This window comes from Myotis lucifugus, unplaced genomic scaffold (assembly GCF_000147115.1).
Source record: "Myotis lucifugus unplaced genomic scaffold, Myoluc2.0 scaffold_125, whole genome shotgun sequence".
Lineage (NCBI taxonomy): Eukaryota > Metazoa > Chordata > Mammalia > Chiroptera > Vespertilionidae > Myotis > Myotis lucifugus.
Genome location: NW_005871173.1, coordinates 2932425 through 2952973, shown reverse-complemented (window position 1 = coordinate 2952973; position 20549 = coordinate 2932425). Strand labels below are relative to the sequence as shown.

The 20549-nt window shown below is 48.1% G+C and overlaps 1 protein-coding gene across 1 annotated transcript in view; it reads right to left on the bottom strand.

Moving 5' to 3' along the window:
- Positions 1-20549, bottom strand: part of ARID1B (AT-rich interaction domain 1B) — a 305167-nt gene that overhangs the window by 16708 nt on the left and 267910 nt on the right. Inside the window, 5 exon segments of the mRNA XM_023758177.1 lie at positions 3863-4067; positions 6588-6797; positions 12536-12694; positions 13372-13481; positions 18474-18619. Of these exon segments, the coding sequence (XP_023613945.1) occupies positions 3863-4067; positions 6588-6797; positions 12536-12694; positions 13372-13481; positions 18474-18619 (830 nt within the window).

The following is a 20549-nucleotide window of genomic DNA, read 5'->3' as shown; positions in this document are numbered from 1 at the left end:
TACAAGTATTCACATTTACAGCTCATAAAAAAGGGAAAGTTCTTCCCTCTTGCCAGAGTTTCTTCCTTTGCTTTCAGGAAAAAAAAATGAATGCAACCTCTTGAAGCTCCATTAATAGAGGCTGGCTCGCTCTCTAGGATGTCCCTACCTTTTGCCAGAAGCTACAAATGTATACTCGAAAGTAAACAATGGAAAGGTTATTGAAGGTTAAGTACATTCACACACTTCAGACTGTACAGCCAGACTCCTGGCTGGGAAGATAATTTACACAGCACGAACCCGGTGCCCTACTTCTGGCTGGGGTTTCGGGAAGTAGGGTGGGGAGAAGGAAGAAGAGCTGATCTGTCCCAGGCCTGCAGTGACTAGAGGTCACCCAGAGGGCACTGCTGTTTATAACCCGAGCCCCTTTCTCATTTATCTTCCACTGAGGATTCCCTAGTTGGACCCATGACAGGTTTTGTGACATCACCTGTCAGCTAATAATAGAAACGCAGTCAGCCACCTGCCAGCAAAGATGGATGGGTTTTTGGTTACAGACTCACTAATTGAATGTGGAGCTTCCGTGCCCCGCCCTCCCTGCTCCCCCACGCAGGCCCTGCCCGTCCCTCCCCCGCTGGTTCCCAGGCCGCCCTGGCCAGCTGGGTAGGAAACTGCTGTGACTGCTCATCAGAAGCCCACAGCTTTTATAGTTTTATTATAACGAGAGCCCCACTGGGCCGGAGAGATGCCCCTGTACCAGGCCTTGGCCCGGTTTCACTCGGGGCCTTCTCAGCTGACTCGCCCCAGGGGCTGCAAGACTGGGGTGACCCGATCTCTCCGGGAACCACAGGCCTGTCCACAGTGGAGATCCCGATGGCCCCAGAGGCCTGAGGGGTGACACCTGCAGGGCTGATAGCACTGAATTTCAGACCCGTACAGCCACATCAAATCAAAATGAATACAGATGGATGACTTAGAGCAGCAGTTGCCAACCTTTCAGACCTCACGGACCACCAGTGGCCCGCGGACCACCGGTTGGTGACCACTGCTCCAAAGGTTTCCTTAAACCAGCGGTCGCCAACCTTTCAGACCTCACGGACCACTGGTTGGCAACCGCTGACTTAGAGCGCTCTTACAATACAGCCAATGATCTAGGATTTAAGCTGGTTTAGTGAGGATTTAAACCAGGGGTGGGGAACCCTAGCCCGCAGGTCCGAGAAATCATTTGACCTGGCCCTGCCAAGGCCTTAGGGGTGAGTTAATTAAATGTTTGACCAAATAGAGCAGGCTAATTTTTAAGTTGATAATTTTGTATGGCCTGCGAATGACATAAACATCCAAATGGCCCTTGATAAAAAAAAGGTTCCCCTCCCGATTTAAACAAATAATCTAGAACAGTGATGGCGAACCTATGACACGCGTGTCAGAGGTGACACGTGAACTCATTTTTTTGGTTGATTTTTCTTTGTTAAATGGCATTTAAATATATAAAATAAATATCAAAAATATAAGTCTGTTTTACTATGGTTGCAAATATCAAAAAATTTCTATATGTGACACGGCACCAGAGTTAAGTTAGGGTTTTTCAAAATGCTGACACGCCGAGCTCAAAAGGTTCGCCATCACTGATCTAGAATGTTTTGTAGGAATCTTTTAACTTACGTTTGCCTGGATATGCAGGTAAGGAGTCAACTACAATTATGTGCCCATGGGAAAAACTGACCTCAAAGACACACATTTTGGCTGAAATTTAGTTTTTGGAAATGTTATACTATGTGAGACCCTGACGAGGCAAATTGTTGACAATTTTTTTCCTTCTTGACAGTAAAAATGTTTCAGAGACGAGTTCCTCGGTGACAGTCCCAGAATCCGAGAGGACAGACCCAGGGGTGCTAGGAAGCGCCTGGCTCTGGCCACGGACTGAGGGGAGTCACCACCTCAGGGACCCGTCCCTGCGCCTGTCTGTCTGTCTTGCTGAGTAGTGCACAGATCACCTGAGATGACGGGTGGGCCCTGCGTACCCCACGCCTGCCCTCCAGACCCCGCCGACCGCATGGAGGAAGCGCTCCCCACTGCTGCCTGCCCCACAGGCTCAGCTCCATCTGGCCACTGAGGAGGACAGATTGTCAGAAGCACGTCTGCAATCCAAGCTCTTTGTGCAGGTAGAACGATAGCGCTGCCATAAACACTGCAGTTTAGAAAGAGGAAAAGGCAAGGCGCACTTTCGGAGGGACCTGCCCAGCGGGCGCCGGGAGGACTATTCTCCACACGAAAGTGCAGACCATTCACTGCACCAGCTCTTTCCTGGCGAATAAAATGCACCTTCAGATCTTTGCAGACGTCGCCTCTTCGGCTCCTACACCCCACTGGGTTTTTATTTTGGAAATCTAGTGTCAGAGCTGTTCACAGGCAGCTTGTTTTACTCTGTGAATACAATGTGGGGAGATTTTTAAAATTAGGTTCCAGTTTTTCAGGCACAACGTCACTGGCAAAGGCTGGGGTCAGAGAGGAGGCTTTCTGCTGGTCCTCAGCAGATCGAAACCAGGTGTGTTCAATACAAGCATTTACGCAAGGCCCCGGCCTAGCGCCTGCAGGTGTCAGCTCTGCCACCCAGGAGCAGCTAAATGAAGAGAAACCACTTCTTTTCTCGTTCACAGATACCATCTTCTAGGTGTCAACGCTCCCCATTACAAAGGTGCTTCACATACCGGCGCAGGCAGGGCGTGCTGGGCCCTTTCCTCACTGTCACTGTGACTCTGGGTCAGTTCCTTAGACGTATGTGCCTTAGTTTTCTTATGGATTTAAAACAATCTCTGTGTCCTGAGTCTGATATGAGACTAAATGATAAGGCGTGGATTTCAGCCCAGAGCGAGCTGTGCGACAGGAAGCGCAGGACGCTCAGCCCGCGTGTGCAGGGCAGACGGTAAGGAATGGCCACCCCAGGGCCGGATGTGGCGGAACCAGACGCGGGGACAGTGCTGCTGAACTTCAGAGAGGCCGCCACCCAGGACAGGATGACGCAAGTTTCTTCTCACCCCTCATACCGTGTTTATCGAATACAATGGTTTCAGAGTCAAGCAAGCTGTCTAACAGGCAGAATGAGGGCTGGCAGGAGCTGAAGGAACGCGGGGTCGCCGTCAGGTGAGAGGAGACAGGAGACAGGCAGGAACCAACTTGGATTTTCGTGTGAGAACTCAGGTGACCAGCCATCGTTCCTAACACTCCGGACCGCAGTCGAAGCTAACTGGCTGCCCCGTGGCCCGAAACACAATGTCCAGGTCCCATTTGGCTAACTGCCGGCCTGAGGCTGAGCTGTGAGCTGCCTGTCAAACTGCAGGGGGACTTTCCGGGGTGCAGACTGCCAGCGCGGCTCCCTGGGGGAGTCGTTTTGACAGTGAGGTGGACTATTTAAAACAGTGGTTCTCAACCTGTGGGTCGCGACCCCTTTGGGGGTCGAACGATCCTTTCACAGGGGTCGCCTAAGACCATCGGAAAACACATATATAATTACATATTGTTTTTGTGATTAATCACTATGCTTTAATTATGTTCAATTTGTAACAATGAAATTGGGGGTCACCACAACATGAGGAACTGTATTAAAGGGTCGCGGCATTAGGAAGGTTGAGAACCACTGATTTAAAAACACCTGTCTGAGGAATAAAGGCAGACAGCTCAGAGCTCCAGTCTATTTGACTAAAAGGCAAAGCTAAGGAGCGGGGCCTTCAAAGTGCGACCAGACGGGACACCAGGCCGTTTCCTCGGTTCCCCGAACACTGCCAGCGGGGGCGCACTGGAGCCCACAGAACAAAGGCTCGCGTCCCCGGCGGCCCGCCCCTCCGCCTCCGCCTCTGCCGGCAGCGGCTGCGACGCCCGCACTCACCAGGAGATGGCGGCTGCAGCTTGGGCTGCTTCTTGGTCTCCCCGGTGCTGAAGACTTCTGGCGGCGGCTCCTCCCCGCGCTCGATCTTGCACTCAAAGGCAAACAGGTACTGGATGTACTGCTTTTTCAAGGAGCTCGCTGCACTGCTCGAAGTGCCAACATTTAGGTTGGTTGCCAGCTCACGCCACTTCTTGTTTTTATTAACCTGGCAAAAAAAAACACCCAAACGGCAGGATCATTGGTTTGCAGCAAAGTGGCTTGTTTAAAGCTGGGAGACAAAAAAAAAAGCACTTAATGTCCTGGTTTACTTTTTCCATTTGCCTCTTTAGCTAATGCTCGTTACTCCCACTCCGTAGAGCAAAGGCAGCATTCAGTTATGAAGCCATTAAGGAACCTGCTGGTGGGGACATGAAAAGCATCGCTTGTCCAGACTTTGCTGCCTGGGCCCCCCCGATGCCTCGCCCTCCTCCAGAGCCAGCGGGCGGCCAGGGATGGGTCTGAGCAAACGCACTCTCGCGCACACTCGGCCCCGTCTCACCTCTAGTGAAAATTTTTAAAAAGGTATCTAAAACCCATTTGAAAAGCAGCAACAGAACTATTTTGTAAGTGAAGTGTTTCAGCCTTGATAAGAAAAACGGTGTTCCCTTCCAACAAGCTCCCAGAAAGATGGGCCTCTGAACCCTGCGCGTCCACCCTCTCACGAGGCTGTCTTGTGGGGTTGGGCAAAGACAACACTGGGTGCAAAGGTCAACAAGGCCCTGACCAAATCACCCCAACTTAAATGCCCGGCACCAGCCATGGGACCTGGCAGCCCTGTGACCCGCCAGCCGGCCTCCGGACAGGCAGCTGGGGCTCCTGAAGGGCAGGAGCAGGTGGGACCCCCAGGGCTCCCTTCCTCTCAGGCAGGAGAGAAGACAGTTGCAAAAACAGAAGAGAAAAAACAATCCCGCAGTGTTATGTAGGATTTTAGGCTTTATTGCCACCTTTTGATTCCCACTGGGGAACAGAGTTATGGAAGGTTTAAACACAAGAATGAAACATGAAGACCTGCAAATACAAGGGATTATTCTGCCTTCACGTGCGTCCTGGATTCCAGAGCTTGGGTAAGGGTTAAGGGCACAAGTGGTTTGTAATGAAATGTTAAATTTTTGGATTCAAACTTTCTCACAAAGCTCTTTATATCCATTTACTTAGTACTAAATGGTGCATGATAAACCGCACACGCTCACGGAAGTGCCTAATGCTACTCTTGGTGCTTAATGCCGGCCGGCAGCAGGCAGGCCGTGGATTGCTGCAGAAACTCGGCAGAGGGCTGCCTGGGGCTCCCTGAGAAGCGAGGCGTTGAGCTGAGCTGTGTGGCTGCAGCTGCTCCAAGCACCTCTGATGGTCACCAGGCAGAGATGAAGATGGGTGTGAGTGGCCAATGCCAAGCGCGCACCACTGAGTCACAGCTACATCCAAGCACCCTATTAGCCAGGCCAGCAGTCTCGCCGGCAGACCAACCCTAGCGCACACAGCTAGTCAGAGTGAGGTCCAGACAAACTACACTGCTATGGTGGTGACCCCAACTGCTTAGTATCCTGGGGACTAAAACATCCGTGCGGGAGGTTTAGGGTCAGAGGGAGAGGCCAGGGGTCTCAGTGCAGAGGGGATGTGCATCTTGATTCTCCCCTGGCCGACGTGGTGTGATTTACCACGTGATCACGCAGGGCCGCGCCCCAAGCTGTTTCAGTTGCAGTCCTCAGGGCCCTGTGCATGGGAAGGGGCACCCCAGGCAGAACAAAGGCCTCTCCTGCACCCCCCCACCCCCCGTGTGCAGCACTGGGACCAGGTGAGACTCGTGGGTTAGGTGACGTGCCCTTGGATAGTTTGTGACCTGTGCCACCTGGGCCACCTGCGTAGACCACCGGGCCCACAGGCGCACCCTTCACTGCTCTGGGTGGGGCCCAGGTGTTGACAGATGTGAAAAGCTGCCCAGGTGACTCAAATGCAGAGCTAGGCCTGCGAGCCACTGGTGATGGGGAGCAGCTGCCCTCGGAGTCCAGGGCCACACCACCACGGCACTTCATTTTGTTAGTTTCCTCAAGTCTCCTTTGGGACTGGTGACCTCTGCATTGATAGGGACTTAGGACAAAGGCAACCTTCAGCGTGAGGCCTGTACCCAGCAGGCAGGGAGCCCTGAAGAGGGCAGCCCCAGGCAGGCACCTGCACCCCTGAAAACAAGCACCTCCTGAAGCTCTGCCCCTGGAACCACCTGCTCCCTCCAGTCCCAGCCAGGGGACCAGTGACAGGGACATGGTCTTATGGCTTCGTTTCCTTGATAAATTGCTCTGGACAACTCAAACAGTGAACTTGATTTATACCTGATTCAGACAATTCATTTGGTCATTCACAAGACTTTTCTGGAATATTTACTATGAAATCCTGGCAGATCCCACAGAACTCCACGGCCGTCAGGATCCTAAAGAAAAATCTAGCCCAAATGTCTCACTGTACAGATAAGGACTGAGGTCCACATAAATGCCTGGGGTGTGTGTGGGGGTCACACTGCGAGCTGGCTGTGAAGCCAGGGTCCCCAGTCCCGATGCTCTCCCTGCATGGGTTCACAAGAGAAGCTTTTTCTCCGTGAGAAAACAACCCAAGTCTATATAGTCAAAGAAGGTTGTGGTGAGAGCTTATCCAGAATGCCTCCCTCTTCACTCATTCACTCACTCATTCAACTCACCTGGGCCAAACCTCCGATCTCTTTGACGCAGACATAGAGCCGGAACAGGTCCAGCGGCTTCTTGCCCACGGCGGGCAGGCTGGAGACAGGGGAGCCTCTCTCCTCCATGAAGGTCAGGTAGCGGTCGACCCACAGCTTCCTCTCAGGCTCGCTCCCCAGCTCATACACCTTTGTGATCTTCTCCCCAGTGGTGGTGGATGAGCTGGACTTCTGGGGCCAGAAGGAGCATTTGGGGAAAGGGTGGGCAGAGGGTCAGGGAAGAAGGTGAGAAAAAGTAATGAGCTACCAGGTACAAAAAGAGAATACATTTTAAAAACTACTGCTATCACACAACAACTAGGAATGAAGGCTACTAGTTCAGGCACAAACTATACATTTCTTAATGAAGAATTTACTTTGATTTTAAATAAAGGCCCGAACCCTCCCCCGTTATATACTTAAAAAAAAACCTCTTTTACTTTACTGATATAAGCGTTGAATCCCAGAAGGCAAGATTCCAATGACACCATCGTCATTTTTAAAAATAAGAGGGTGTTAACTCACAGAACGATCACAATGAATTTAAATTTCACATGTATTTATAGAGTCCCAAAAACATGAGCTGCACTTTCCTTGTCAAAATAAGAATGGCTAATGTGTGTCTTCATTAAAACTCTAAATCATATGGAGGAAGAGCAAACACGTGGAACTTGTGGGAAATAAGAGGTAGGTCACGGATCACAGGACCAGGGTGTGGGCCCCAGGCCTGTCGAGAGCTTTACAGGCTCCTGGCTGAGGCCCCAGCACGCCCCGCGGCGACCGCTTCCCCGCTGAAGATGTGTGGGGAGCGCTTAACCCTGTATCAGCTCCCCACAAAGATGCTCGAGCTTCTCCGCCTGGTGAAGGGCTGTTAGCTTCCTTAAGTAACCAGGCCTTCATCACAGATACGTGCTTTTTCATACTCCTGGGGTATGTATAGGCAAATATCTGCTTACTTTTACACATATGTGCTTAATGCCCACATGGTTCAGGCCGATGCTCTAATTCTCGGTCTATTATTTTTCTAACTATACTTGATACTGAAATGTCAAAAGCTGCCATTTCTGCACACCTGAAGCCACCATCTGCTCCGTGACCCGGGAAAGGGATACTTTCAGTCCTAAACAGCCCAACAGTTCCCTTCCTTTTATGTCTCTATATTTGTAACAATATTCATGTACTTGTAATATTTGCAACTCTGGGGGTTGCTGTACAGAATCGCTTCTAATTTCCCTATAAAGATCTCCTTGGAACAGTAACCGACTTCATTTATTCATGTTTGTTTACTAGGTTATCGTTTGCAACAGAGTCTTTGTTTAGATGGGGATTTTCTTATCTCTTCTGCATGAAACTTAGCCTAACATAATTTCAAACACATTGCTGAAATTTGGGGGGTTGAATAACATGATTGACATTGAGGTTTGATGTGACTGTTTAGCAACATGGTCCCCAATAAAAGTAGGACCCGAGCAAGGATGTTGGAGGAAACCAACAGAGCTGCCGAGTGGCAGCTTTTCCTTTAATTAACAAGCTGTTTTCACTGAAATTTAAAGCCTCCAGCTTTAGAATTATTGAGGCACGAAATCTTTACATCAAATATACAGAAGTGGGTGACAGAGTTGATGCAAATAAAAAATGTGGAGTGGCAGGATAAAACATAGTGATCTTTTAGAATTTACATCAATGCTGAAGCTAACGGCCAGCCACTTAAAATTACTTTAGAGAAGTGCTGAAAACTGTACGCACACATTCCTAGGATGTCTGTTAGCCTTGTACACACTGCGCTATGGAGCACACGCGATAGACACTGTCTTTAAAATGTACTTTCCTGTGCTTATAGCCAAGGAGTGCTTGACAAGGAACAACTCGGCTCTAACGTTTGATGCCGCTTTCGCACACTATGGCATCCCAGGAGCCCTGTCATCAACGGGGCAGGTGTCGGAGGGTTCTAAATCCTAGTGTCAAAGTCTTTCGATTTTTGGGAAATATTCTAAAAACACGGATCCAGTGTTTTAAAATAAAAGATAATTTGAAATAAGGACATGAGGAAAAGCATTCTCACCTAAAATCAATTAACATAAAACCAACCTCCCTCTTGCACTTTATCTGTAAAAAAACTAAAAATGTTTCAGATTCGATTCAGGATAAGAGAAATAAAAGCAATCTTTTTGATGTGAAATCACTCGAGTAGCTCTGCACACCCAGAATCTAAGACTGAACTGCCGTGCTGGTCCGCCCTCTCTGCCCCGGGAGAAGCCACTCAGGACCCGGGCAATGAAAGGAGTGGGTCATCCGGACCGGAAACAGGCCTACAATTAGCTTGACGATGCATAGTTTAACTTTTCTTACCTTGCTTTGTTAAATAAACTTAAGTTTAATGTCTGCATATCTCAATTTGTTCCCTTAAAATTAGAAAAATGTACTGAAGATCATAATTCTTAATACAATCACTTTATTTCTCAGTTTTTAAAGCTTCAGAAAAGCATTTTCACGGTGCTATAATGTAGGCACATGCACCTGAATGAAAAGTTAGCCCGAGCCAGTTTGGCTCAGTGGATAGAGCATCGGCCTGTGAACTGAAGGGTCCTGGGTTTGATTCCAGTCAAGGGCAAGCACCTCGTTGCAGGCTCCTCTCTGGCCCGGGCCCTGGTTGGGGCGCGTGCAGGAGGCAACCAATCGACCTGTTTCTCTCACATCAATGTTTCTCTGTCTTTCCCTCTCTCTTAAAATCAATAGAAAAATATCGTCAGGTGAGAAAAGAAAAAAAAAAGCTAGTGGTTAGGCTGGGTTCATGTGCCAGGTGCTAGGACGACCCCAGTGCCTGCCCCTCACTGCAGGCTTTGCCTTGTGCGCCTGGTGACACAGTGAGTAAAAGCTTCCCCCTGCACGGAGCATCTGTCTGCCTCTACTCTCCCGACTGGACATGGAGTCCACAAGGCAGGGTCCTGCTGACCTGGAGGCACCAACTGTGGCTGCACTGAGGGCACTTGGCATATCTATGAATGAACACTCACATGACAAGAAAGGTCCAAGAAGCCTGGCACCATCCCAATAAGAATTACCAGCTGATTAAAACATCCTAAAAAGCGGATTTCGTGAGCAAGGTGCTCCGGGAATTGGACACTACCTAGTAAGACCGGAAGCTGAGACGGGACCGTGCCCACACTCAGCATCCCCTCTCCTGGCCTCGGGGTCTGCTTCCAAAGTGAGAGTTCGGGTGTCCGGCCAGAGAAAAAGGACACGGAGAGAAACAACAGCCTCAGGAAAGAGTACAGACTTCATCACGAGGCCCGCAGACCTCGTCTGCTCAGACCTGGCTGTGGTGTGGCTTTTGGATAACGTCATTAGGCACCTTCCCACGGCCAGTGAGCTCTGCAGAGGGGCTGGCCTTCCCGGAGGGAACCTGTCCCAGCACACGGAGCTGCCGGAGGCCAGCCCGCGTGGGGATTGGCGGGAAACCACAGCACGACATCGCTCCAGTGCCGCCCATGTTCTCCTCGCCTAGAACTTAAGTCTCCAAGTACATTTTCCTCGTCTCCGGGCAGATGCACATTCCGCAGGCTTTACCATATGCCTGTAGTATGTGGATGTGCAAATGTTTATTTTTATTGTGCAATATTTTGTGACAACAGTGTTGGTCCCACACACTGTCAAAGCACAGAGCGTCTTTACTGTTCAGTCCGCGCCGGGCCTGCTACTAGACCAGCGGTTCTCAACCTGTGGGTCGCGACCCCTTTGGCGGTCGAACGACCCTTTCACAGGGGTTGCCTAAGACCATCCTGCATATCAGATATTTACATGACGATTCATAACAGTAGCAACATTACAGTTATGAAGTAGCAACGAAAATAATTTTATGGTTGGGTCACAACATGAGGAACTGTATTTAAAGGGCCAGAAGGTTGAGAACCACTGTACTAGACGGACTTCATCAGGGACACTGGTGAGAGCAACGCTAGGCACAAACCGAAGTCTCTCTCAGCAGGAGGAGACTCCTAAACTGCACACAGCAGCAGTGACGTGACAGCAGACACAGTCTGAGGTCCTTCCTTTCAAGCTCCTTCGGTCTTTCTTGAATTAGCGTCTCACTCAGGAAAGGGGCTTTCTCACCCACAGCGAGCATCTAACCATCCCCTCCCCCGAGCTGCAGCCTCTCCGTCCTCACTGACCCCCGGAGCCAGAAGTGGTTTGTAAATTCTCAAAATGTCTATGGCACAGGAAGAGATAATGTACATGGAAATATTTAGAAAAAAGAGGAAAGTGATATGCAATTTTAAGTACAATGCATTATAATCGGAAAATGAGGTTAACATTTCAGTTTGCTTTTTTCTTGAATTTATGTAGAAAGTGGGTGTATGCAACTTATAAGTTAGAACTACAATAAATACCTCAACCCTTCTTTATAATTCAGAAATCAGCAAGGTGGAATTTTTAAACATAGTCTATCAGTAGTCTTTGTTTTTAATCAATTATTGGTCTTAATTATTATCTTAAGGTTTTAAAGATTTCAGCCTCTGAAATTTTCCCCTCTGAGCCAACATACAAATGATTTTGGAAAGTTTTAATTTGAATTCTACCTGTTAATGTGAGAGTGTTACTGATCTAAAAATACTTTTCTTACAATTAAAACAAACAAACAAAAACCAGGGTCGATTATGGGGAAACACCCTCCATGTTGGCTGCCTTCTGAGACTCAAAGCCAATAACAGACATCAGCAGGAAGGAGCGGCACCCTCCGCCCCGCAGTTCTGCACAGCCCCCCGCGCGACTTCTCATTCATCTGGGTTGTCTACAGAGAAGGTACCAGCGAACATCTACCCTTTCTTCCTCTGGAAAGGAAAACGCTGGTTAGACCAGAGCTCGGTATGAATTCTACAAGCATCTGCTGCAACCAGCTCTTCCGACCTCCAGCCCATCCGCGTGAACCGGCGAGTGGATGCTGAGCGCAGCCTCCTTTCGGGCGCTGACGAGGTTGCCAGGTCCTGGTTACCTTCTCCCACTCCCTGTACTGAGCTGTGCTCTCCAATCCACCCTCTTACAAAAATTAGCGTGTTAATTAAGCCTTCCTGGTGAGTAATTGCATGTTAAGGTTTTTTTTTACAAAGATCTTTTGAGTCCTTATATGAATGTAAAATAAAGGTTACTACAGTGCCATTCTTTTTTTTTTAATGGCACAGAATTAATTTCTTTAGAAGGAAAACAAAGACTCTACGGGCATAAGAACATAAAGGCTAAAAAATCCCCTTACATACACGTTATAATTTTTGTTTTTTATGTATCATATGGAAACCAACACCTAGTTTCAGGATTCTCAGCAGTCTTTTGCAGGATATGAAGTCTTCGTCTCACCGACTCTAGCGTAGGCACACACCAGTCATCTAAGCGTAGTTCCCAGAGTCTCATGCACCAGCATTCCCACCACTTCTCTGCTGATGCCGACAGGGGGTGGGAGCAGGGCTGACATACATCTAAGCCGTGCCCTGAGCGTAATGCTTATATTCTCAGGCAGGCAGTTTTGAAATAAGATGTTTCAGATACAACAAACTTGCTGAAGGCCAAACTTGCCATTTACTCCATGACTGTTCATAGTTCCCACGTAAATGAGGAAGGACTTGTTTTAACTGTGCTAAGTGCACATGGACTCGGTATTTGAACGGTCCCCATGGGGAGCAGTTTGGACCCGTAACACAACCTCGTGCTTGTAGGTGCTTGTTCACAGCAGCGGTTTCATCGACAGAGACCCAATTCTATGATACACATCAACTTTGCTCATTTTGTTACTAATACAATTATAAAGAAACCCCTTTTATGGATAAATTATTGAAGAAAAAGTCTTATAAAACAAATAAATAAGCAAGCATTAAAGTAGAATTACTTAATTATCCAAAAACCACCAAAAAAATAAAAAACAAAAAATCAGAGCCACTTACAGGGCTTGATGGAGTCTTGGGCCAGCCCGGGCTGCTAATGCTATCGCTCTCATCTCCATGAAATGAGGAGATGCTAGCAGAGCTGGGGGACATTGGGGAGGGGACTGGCAGGTTGCTGGGGGTGGGGGGCTGAGAAATACCCTGAGAGCTGTAGCTATCCTGTGGTAGAGGAATAAAAAAAAAAAGACAAAGGTAGGGCAAACTTTATTTAAAATAACAAAAAGTACATCCAGTTTAACAGACGAACTTTCATATTTATATAAAGACGTACAAACAGACACACAAAAACACACACATAGACGGTATTAAAACAACATTCTTAATTAGTACAATTCGGTGAGTTTGCTGATGCTGGATACGGCCACTAAGCCACCATGCTCACTTCAAGCTCACATGGAATGCTAAGCATGGGTTACCCCTTATGAAAGAAAGGAAAAAAAAAAGCTGTTCACCTTATTTATCAAATAAGGCAGGAAAGCAAAATATTAAATATGTTGCTGTTGCTGAGGCGGCCAAAACAGGAAGCTATAAACTGAAGGCAGAGAAAATGGCTGCAAGAATCAAAACCAGGCAAGATCCCTTCCTTCTCCCCACCCCAGAGCACTTCTCTTAGGGGTCCTGTCCCGCCACCCCCTCCCACAGCCGTGAGTTAATGCCGTAAGAACTAGTAACTTTCAGATCCACGCCATGACGGGGTGGGGGAAGAAAGGCTACAGACATGTGCACAAGTGAAGGCATGCAGAGAGAAGACCAGACGGGAAGCAGCGTGGGCCAGCACCAGCGACGCAAGGACGTGCAGCGTTAGCAGGCAGCCCACCCGTGCAGAGAGGAAGTACCTTCGCCTTGCTCTCGGGCTGCGGAGTGCCTTCTTCCTTCCCGTCGGCTTTGAGAGGCAGGGGCAGCTTGGATTCACCAGGAGACATCATATCTGCAAGACCCATAGATGCTAATCGAAAACAGGAGAAAGAGTTTAGGATTATACATATGAATCCTCAGATGGAGCGCCCGCTAACACAAGTTACTGAGCGATGCACGGGGCACCGGAATGTCCCTTGAAGGAAGGAAAGGAAAAGGAAATCGTAACTCAGAGCAAACTAATTTCTGAAGTCGACATAGCATGACATTCTGGCAATCCTTTATTTAAAAAAAAAAAGAAGCAATCATTTACTCAAGATCCAAACCACTGAAAGTCAACTTCTAGCAATATTATTCCATAAGCCCAGTCTTTAACTTGCTCATCAGGTGTGGAAAGCAAATGCTGGTTGTGTATATTTTTTACCTGGTGACTAGAGGATTTAGTGCTTCCTTCATTTCCTAAATTCACAGAATCTATAAGTCTGCAAAGTCATCTGACATATTATAGTGTTTCATTCGAAAAGCTTATTTATCTATTGCATGTGGCCTAGTCTATAATAATGGAACACAATTGTAACAGATGACTTCAAAGACAATGATCAAAAGTAAGTTTTGAAGGAAAGAATCTAGTTATTTGGCACGGGCTGGTTTCCTTCCGGCCTGGTGCACTGCGCACATCTTTCAGTCCTGGGCAGAGCTCAGACACCCAGGGCAAACACCCACGCAGCTCCTGGTCAACCTGATGATCCCAGGCAAAACTCCTCTCTTCCTCGGCTCAGAAATTTAATCAAATTCATCTACGCTTTAGAATGAAAGGGTTACCAAAGAACAACTGACTTATACACATTTATTGCAAATACGAATAGACATTTTCAAGTGAAAATAGTTTCTTTTTGAAGGAAGAGTGAGGCCACAGTGGGAATGAGTGTAGGTACCCGGGAGTGACAGCTGAGCTCCTGCAGGACCCCACTGTGAGACCATCTGCACAGCACGGGCTGCAGGTGCGACACCAGACACGTGCGAGGAGTCGGAGAGGAGAGGTGGAGGCGGAGAAGGAAGAGGGAGAGCATTGTGAGCCTTATAAGCGAGCTGAGACCAGAAAACATTCCTATTTCAAAGCGAGTTAATCCTGAGGTTTTCTGGACAGGACCCACTTTCCATCCTGCGAGCGGGTGTGCACGCGGAGCACGATGTGCCAAACAACACAAAGAGAAAGGGAGCTTCAGAAAAGCGCCACAGATTGCCCACTACAAAACGATTACTGCACATATTCGTGTATTACTATGTTTTAGAAAATAATTAGTTTTAATTACAGCAGAGAGAGGAGAGCAGGGCTCTGGCGAATTAGCTGGCAAGCTCTGTGGAGCTGATTTGCTAATATCGTTAGCATCACTGCAGGTTGGGACCAGAGGTCCTGCCAAAACAGCCCACCCTGCCACGTGCCGCCAGCTCCCACGGGGGCGCTCCATGGGCGCGCCGCTCCCGCTCCCATTGCCGGCTTTTCACAGCCCATGTGCAGCCCCGTCAGCCCTTGAAGTCATCATCACACACACAAATCATAATTGGGATGTTTTTCTTTTTTCTTTTTCAAATTACTTTCAATACTTAGACTTTAAGAACTGGAACAAAAAGCTTTTTCAAGTGATGCAGCTGCAGAGAAAAATCTATTGGGATCAGCTAAAAATGCTGTTATTTTTGTGAATGTGTGAAACCTCAAAACAGCAGCTGAGAGATATTACACGAAGTCCGCCTTGCTGCTTCGGGCGGTTTTACCTCTGGGGTCTAGCAAGATAGGAACTGGTAAATCTGTACATTGAGAAATAGAAGGGGGGAAGCAGGACGAGTGTGGAGAGAGGGGCTTATTTATGCAAGTCCACCCGTCCTCGTAGGCTATTCACAGAGTGGGCTCCAAGGAGCGGCAGCACACAATTCCAGAGAAAGTGGCCAAGTCACGGACACGCGGCTTCTCCAATGGCTACCACAGTTTTGTCAGCATTTGTAACACATGATGTTCTTCATGCATTAAATGTGTCAATGTACACAAAAGCAATGTGGAAGCGTAAGGAACTAGGTCATTATGTATTATGACAGTTAATGATAATAAGTTACACTGATTTAAAAATCAGACTTAGATGAATAGAAGCATATATATTGACTTGAAATTCTCCAAACTTCTTCATTTAAAATAGATAAAATATTATATATTTTAAAATGGGCATTTGGGATATACAAATATGAAAACTGTCAAAGATTGCATTGCTTTATTATTTTGAGAGACACATAAGGACGTAGAGTAATAGCTCTGTTTAGTGCTCCTGCCTTACAATGTAAATTTTATCCTTCCAAAGGGACCACCAGGTCTTTCTTTACGGTGGCTTTCCCCATCCTTTTGTTGAAATGCTTATTTTGCCTTCTTAGCAGAATTCTCAGGGAATCGTGCACAAAGCCCCACTCTCCCAGGGCAAAGGGGTCCAGGGCACCATTTCTTCCCCTTTCCCAGAAGGGAGAGACCACCGCCATAGGGACGTGTTAAATCAGGCCCTGCGCCCCACCCCTCCCTCCCCCAACCCAGCAGGTGAAGCTCAGACACGAAAGGGCAGCAGAGGACCCGGTGCAGATGCAGAGTCTGCAGACACCGCACGCGCTCCCCTCTGGCTTCACCAGAGAAAGAAGAGCCAGAATGACTCTGAGAGTCAGTGCGGGCCAAGGCACCAAGGCAGCTGTCTCACCCTGGACTTGATATATTCAAAAGGACACAGAGAGCACATCGTGTGAGCAAAAGGGGATTTCAACGCTCATGCCTCCTCTCCCACTTGCTTCTCAGTCTCCTTCCGAGGCTGCAGACCATTCCCAGAGGATGGCAAAATAGGGCCAGAAACGCACGTGCACACACCTGTAATATTTGTGACTGTGTTTATATGTGGCAGCTATATAAAGAACACTGTTGACACAACACACACAGTGTACGAGGAAAGCACACTCCTCTATCTAGCTCAGCATGGCCTGGGTGCCCCCTGAGGCCCCCCTATGCTGAAGCACCTCCACGTGGGCCAAACAGGAGACAGCAGGACCCACCATGTCCACCACAGCCCTCTCCCACCCGAGCCGGCCCACGGGACCATCAACCTGAGCAAACCCAGCATGTGAGCCAGCATCACTCTCCCAGGAAATCAGCCCATCACCCATACCCACTGCCCCTGCCCATTGCCCCTGCCTGGCCAATCTCTAGAAAAGCTGAGTGAGCACCTTCAGACCTAATGCTCTGCAGGAGCTCACTGCCCTGGGCCTGCCGTCCACTCCCCCGGAGCCAGCCCCACAGTCCTGCAGACATGCGTGGGCCCTCACCACATGCCAGCAAACGCTGAATCGTCACTATTCCTCTTATGTGTGGCATTATTACTTTCTATCAGGTAGCATTTGACTTAATAAAGCTGAAATAAAATCACATAAATGTGTAAAAAATTTTGATGAATGTTTAAATTATTAAAAATTCAATATTTCAAAATGCACAATGCAATAAAAAAATATATACTACTAGTCCGTATGAAAGCCTGTGAGGATAAATGGCCTTTCACAGAACAGATTACCTATGTATGAAATAACAAATAACTGAATTATCTGAATAGTGTAAAAACCCCTCTCTGTGAATCTCCGTGAAATTGGTTATTCCTTAGGAATACATAAATCTTCTCAGGCAGGGCACGGTGCCATCTGTTTGTTGTTGGTTATTTTTGTGGCCCTGGAGTCCAAAGAAAAAGGGAAAAATGAGTATTGCTAATAGTAGGTGAGAATTTATTGTGTAGATTCAATGCTCTGAGGTAATTTTATTTCAGCAAGCCAGACAAAACCCATAATGCCACAACCCAGAGTCCTTATTACCTGGGACAGTGGGGAAGCTTCTAGCTAACAGGCTGTTCAGAGCTTTGCCCTTGTCACTGCAGATGTGAAAACACCACCTCAGGGATGAAGGCGGCCTGGCCTCCCTCACCCCAGGAAGGCCTCTTCTGTTTATGTAAAAACTTTCATTTTCACCAGCAGTTCCTACTGCTTCCTATTCCGAACCTTTCAAAGGGGAGCAATCAGAAGAAGACTGTACCCATCCGGCCCTAGACCCCAGGACTGGCTCCGGCAGGAGGGCAGGATGTGAGCCCAGCGCTACGTTCGCCTGCCAGAGAAGCAACAGCGCTGGGCGCCGTCAGAGAGGAGCGGTGGGAAGGGTCAGAGAGGAGCGGTGGGAAGGCAGCGCAGGCAGAGGCATGGAAGTGGTCCTGGGGCACCACCTCTGGCTCCACAGCGCTCTCCTCACACACCGGGGAGCAGGGCCCTGACCGCCACTTGACCGCCACTCCAGCCTCATTCGCTCCCGGAGGCTCCCACCCACAGGGCGGCTCTCGCTCCCCGCAGGTCGGAGAAGCAACAGGTCAGGTGAGCTACATGGCGTTTTCTCAGCGCGAGCCCAGCACTCGGCTCCTGGGTGAGCAGGAGGCTTGCAGAGGTGGCTCAGGGCCTGAGGATCTGAGAACAGGGATATCTGCCCAGGTTTGGGCATTCTTGCTATTTTCGAAATCTGCTTACTGCACTAATCAGGTGGGATTTGGTAAGAAAGCCGATGAGGTCATAAAGTGGGTTGAAAGATGTAAACATACTGAAAACTTAAAACAGTTCTTTAGCAAAGTATCTAATTTCTCCACAATCTGCAAAGAGCACTCTCCCATGTAGACATTGAAGGTGAGTTTCCCCAAAGGGTAAAGGGACCACACTCTGCCCTCAGTTGTTTCCTCTGAAGCAGGACGTTCACATTTGCCTCCACGGCCATCAAGTGAGAAACAGACACTGTGTGGGCCGCCCGATACTCCCAGAATGCCCCCCCCCCCCCAAGAATGGCACTGAACTATGTCCACATAAGTTATATGAAATGTAATCCTCAAGTCTTAAAACGGTTAAGGAGACTGAGCAGGTTCCCAAGAAGCAGAAAGCAGTGTTTTCCCCACTTCACAGGAAGATGGAGGCTGGAGCCGGCGAGGTGCAGCCCCCGGGCGGGCCTAGGAGAGGGGAGGGCGGCCTCGGCCGGCGGCAAGGTTACCTGTGGAGCTGTTCACCATGTTGGGCGTCATGCTGTAGGGCGGCGCCTGCGTGTTCATCAGCCCCGAGCTGTTGTTCATGGGCTGGCTGTAGGGAGAGCTGGAAGCCATGAGTCCGCTCTGGTTCATGCCCGGGAAGCTGCCTTGCCTGTGAGAAGAGAAAGCACATGCATCTGTACACTGACCTCGCACCGGCAGCGCTTGCCCCGGTGGCCATTTCTCGGGATGCATCTATGCAAGGGGCGGGCTAGTATGGTTCATGTTTGCTTAAAATCATGTATTTTCTGGAGAGAGAGAGGCTGAACTCTATTGCTAAGTAGTTATTTAATGCACTACCTAAAATTCCAAATCATATAAACTTTACAAATAAATTCTACATTTTTAAGTTTGTCGAGATTTATATATAGGGATTATATAAGCAAGAAAGAGGGAATATGAAATAATAACAGGAATTACAAAAGCAAGCAAAATTAACCACCATTTTAAAAGAGCTGACTCTTTATGAACATTACTTAATATCCTCCCATCAAAAACCAGAAGTCAAGAAATGCAAAACAGATAAGCGGGGTGGGAGGGTTATTTAAAAAGAAATCCCTTGACCTAAATCTTCTGATCTACTGACTACGAGAGCGAGCACTTCCAAAATCCCTTCTACCCTCTTGTTTGACATGCTGACATTCGGGGCTGTTAAAGACACACCAGGCTCCTCTATCAGAGCCCACATGAGCGGCAGACTCCCTCGCCCCTCAGGGTTCCAGCGGCAGGAGGCCAGACTGGCTGTCAGTGTCCCTCCCAGGCTCCAGTCCTGAGGCTACCCTCCCCACGGCCGTGGATTTATGAACTTATCTTTTGGTGACTTAGTTTGGTTAGTTTTGTGTCTACACTCTGAGAGACAAACCTCTTCACTCCTGCAAAGTGCAAAGGGGTACTGTTTGGTCAAAGGAGGCGAATGTCACTTCATTCACTGCAGTTAATTGGGGGGAGGGGGGTGGTGAGGGAGAGGAGGGTTTTAGCAGCAAGATGGTTTAATTCTCCCAGGAAAATTACTGCAAAGAAGATGATGGCAATGTGGCAAAATCTTTAAAAGACTCCACATTGTAGTCAAGCTTTTCTTTATACGGTACCTTTAAAAAATTCCTAAAAAAGTTTGGCCATTAATATTTACTCTTAGAAGTAAAGCTAACGGGAAAGGAAAAATCCGCTTTGCCTGTCTGTTCCAAATGAATTATGATTTCTACCCCCTCCACCTCTATTAAACCATGGTTTACTGGCTCTTAATATATAATAATAAAAATGTTTTAAAGATATCCTTTAAAAGATGAATATAAGTCATTAATGAAAAACAATGTACTATTCTCTTAGTATAGCTATTTTCAGTCTGCACTGCCCTTTTTCAAACACAAGATGATGAATGTAGATATTACAGAGGTTTTAAAAAATACTTTTAAAATAACAAAAAATTAAAGATGTAAATGTCTGTGTTGGATGCCAGTTGCTGGAGGCCGGAAGTTTTTAAGAGTCTGGTTAAAAGCCATGGGTCGTGACTCTGTCACGAGGAGACTTCCATGGTTCCCAGGATCTGGGAACAAATCGCGTCGGCTCTGGACCTCAGCTTCTACATATAAGCACGGAGGGACTGACAATGACTTTAACATGAATACTGTGTGAAGTACATGCAAATATGCATAACGTGTTTTCTAGGCACTTTACACAGTTAATTTTTTAAATTCCCGGAGGAGGGTGGGTGGAATTATGCTCACATACACAGAAGGGATCAGAGACATTAAAAAACTTGCCTAAAGACACACAGCTAGTAAGTGGTAGAAGGAGACCTCCCCACGCCTGCTGCTAGGGGGGTGGTCCACACTGTCTCCCAAGGCCTCTGACACTGCTAACACTTATGAGACAAGTGCAATGCCACACGGCGGCCTCCTGGAGAACTTTCTATTTGTCTATCGGACTCATCTGTGGTTGGAGAAAGCTACATCAGAATGGCGCTCTTCTCTGGGCCTCCTAGAGGCACCCTTTGGCGGGGTGGCCACCGTGGGAGGTGGTGGAGATAATCAACAGCCTGTGGA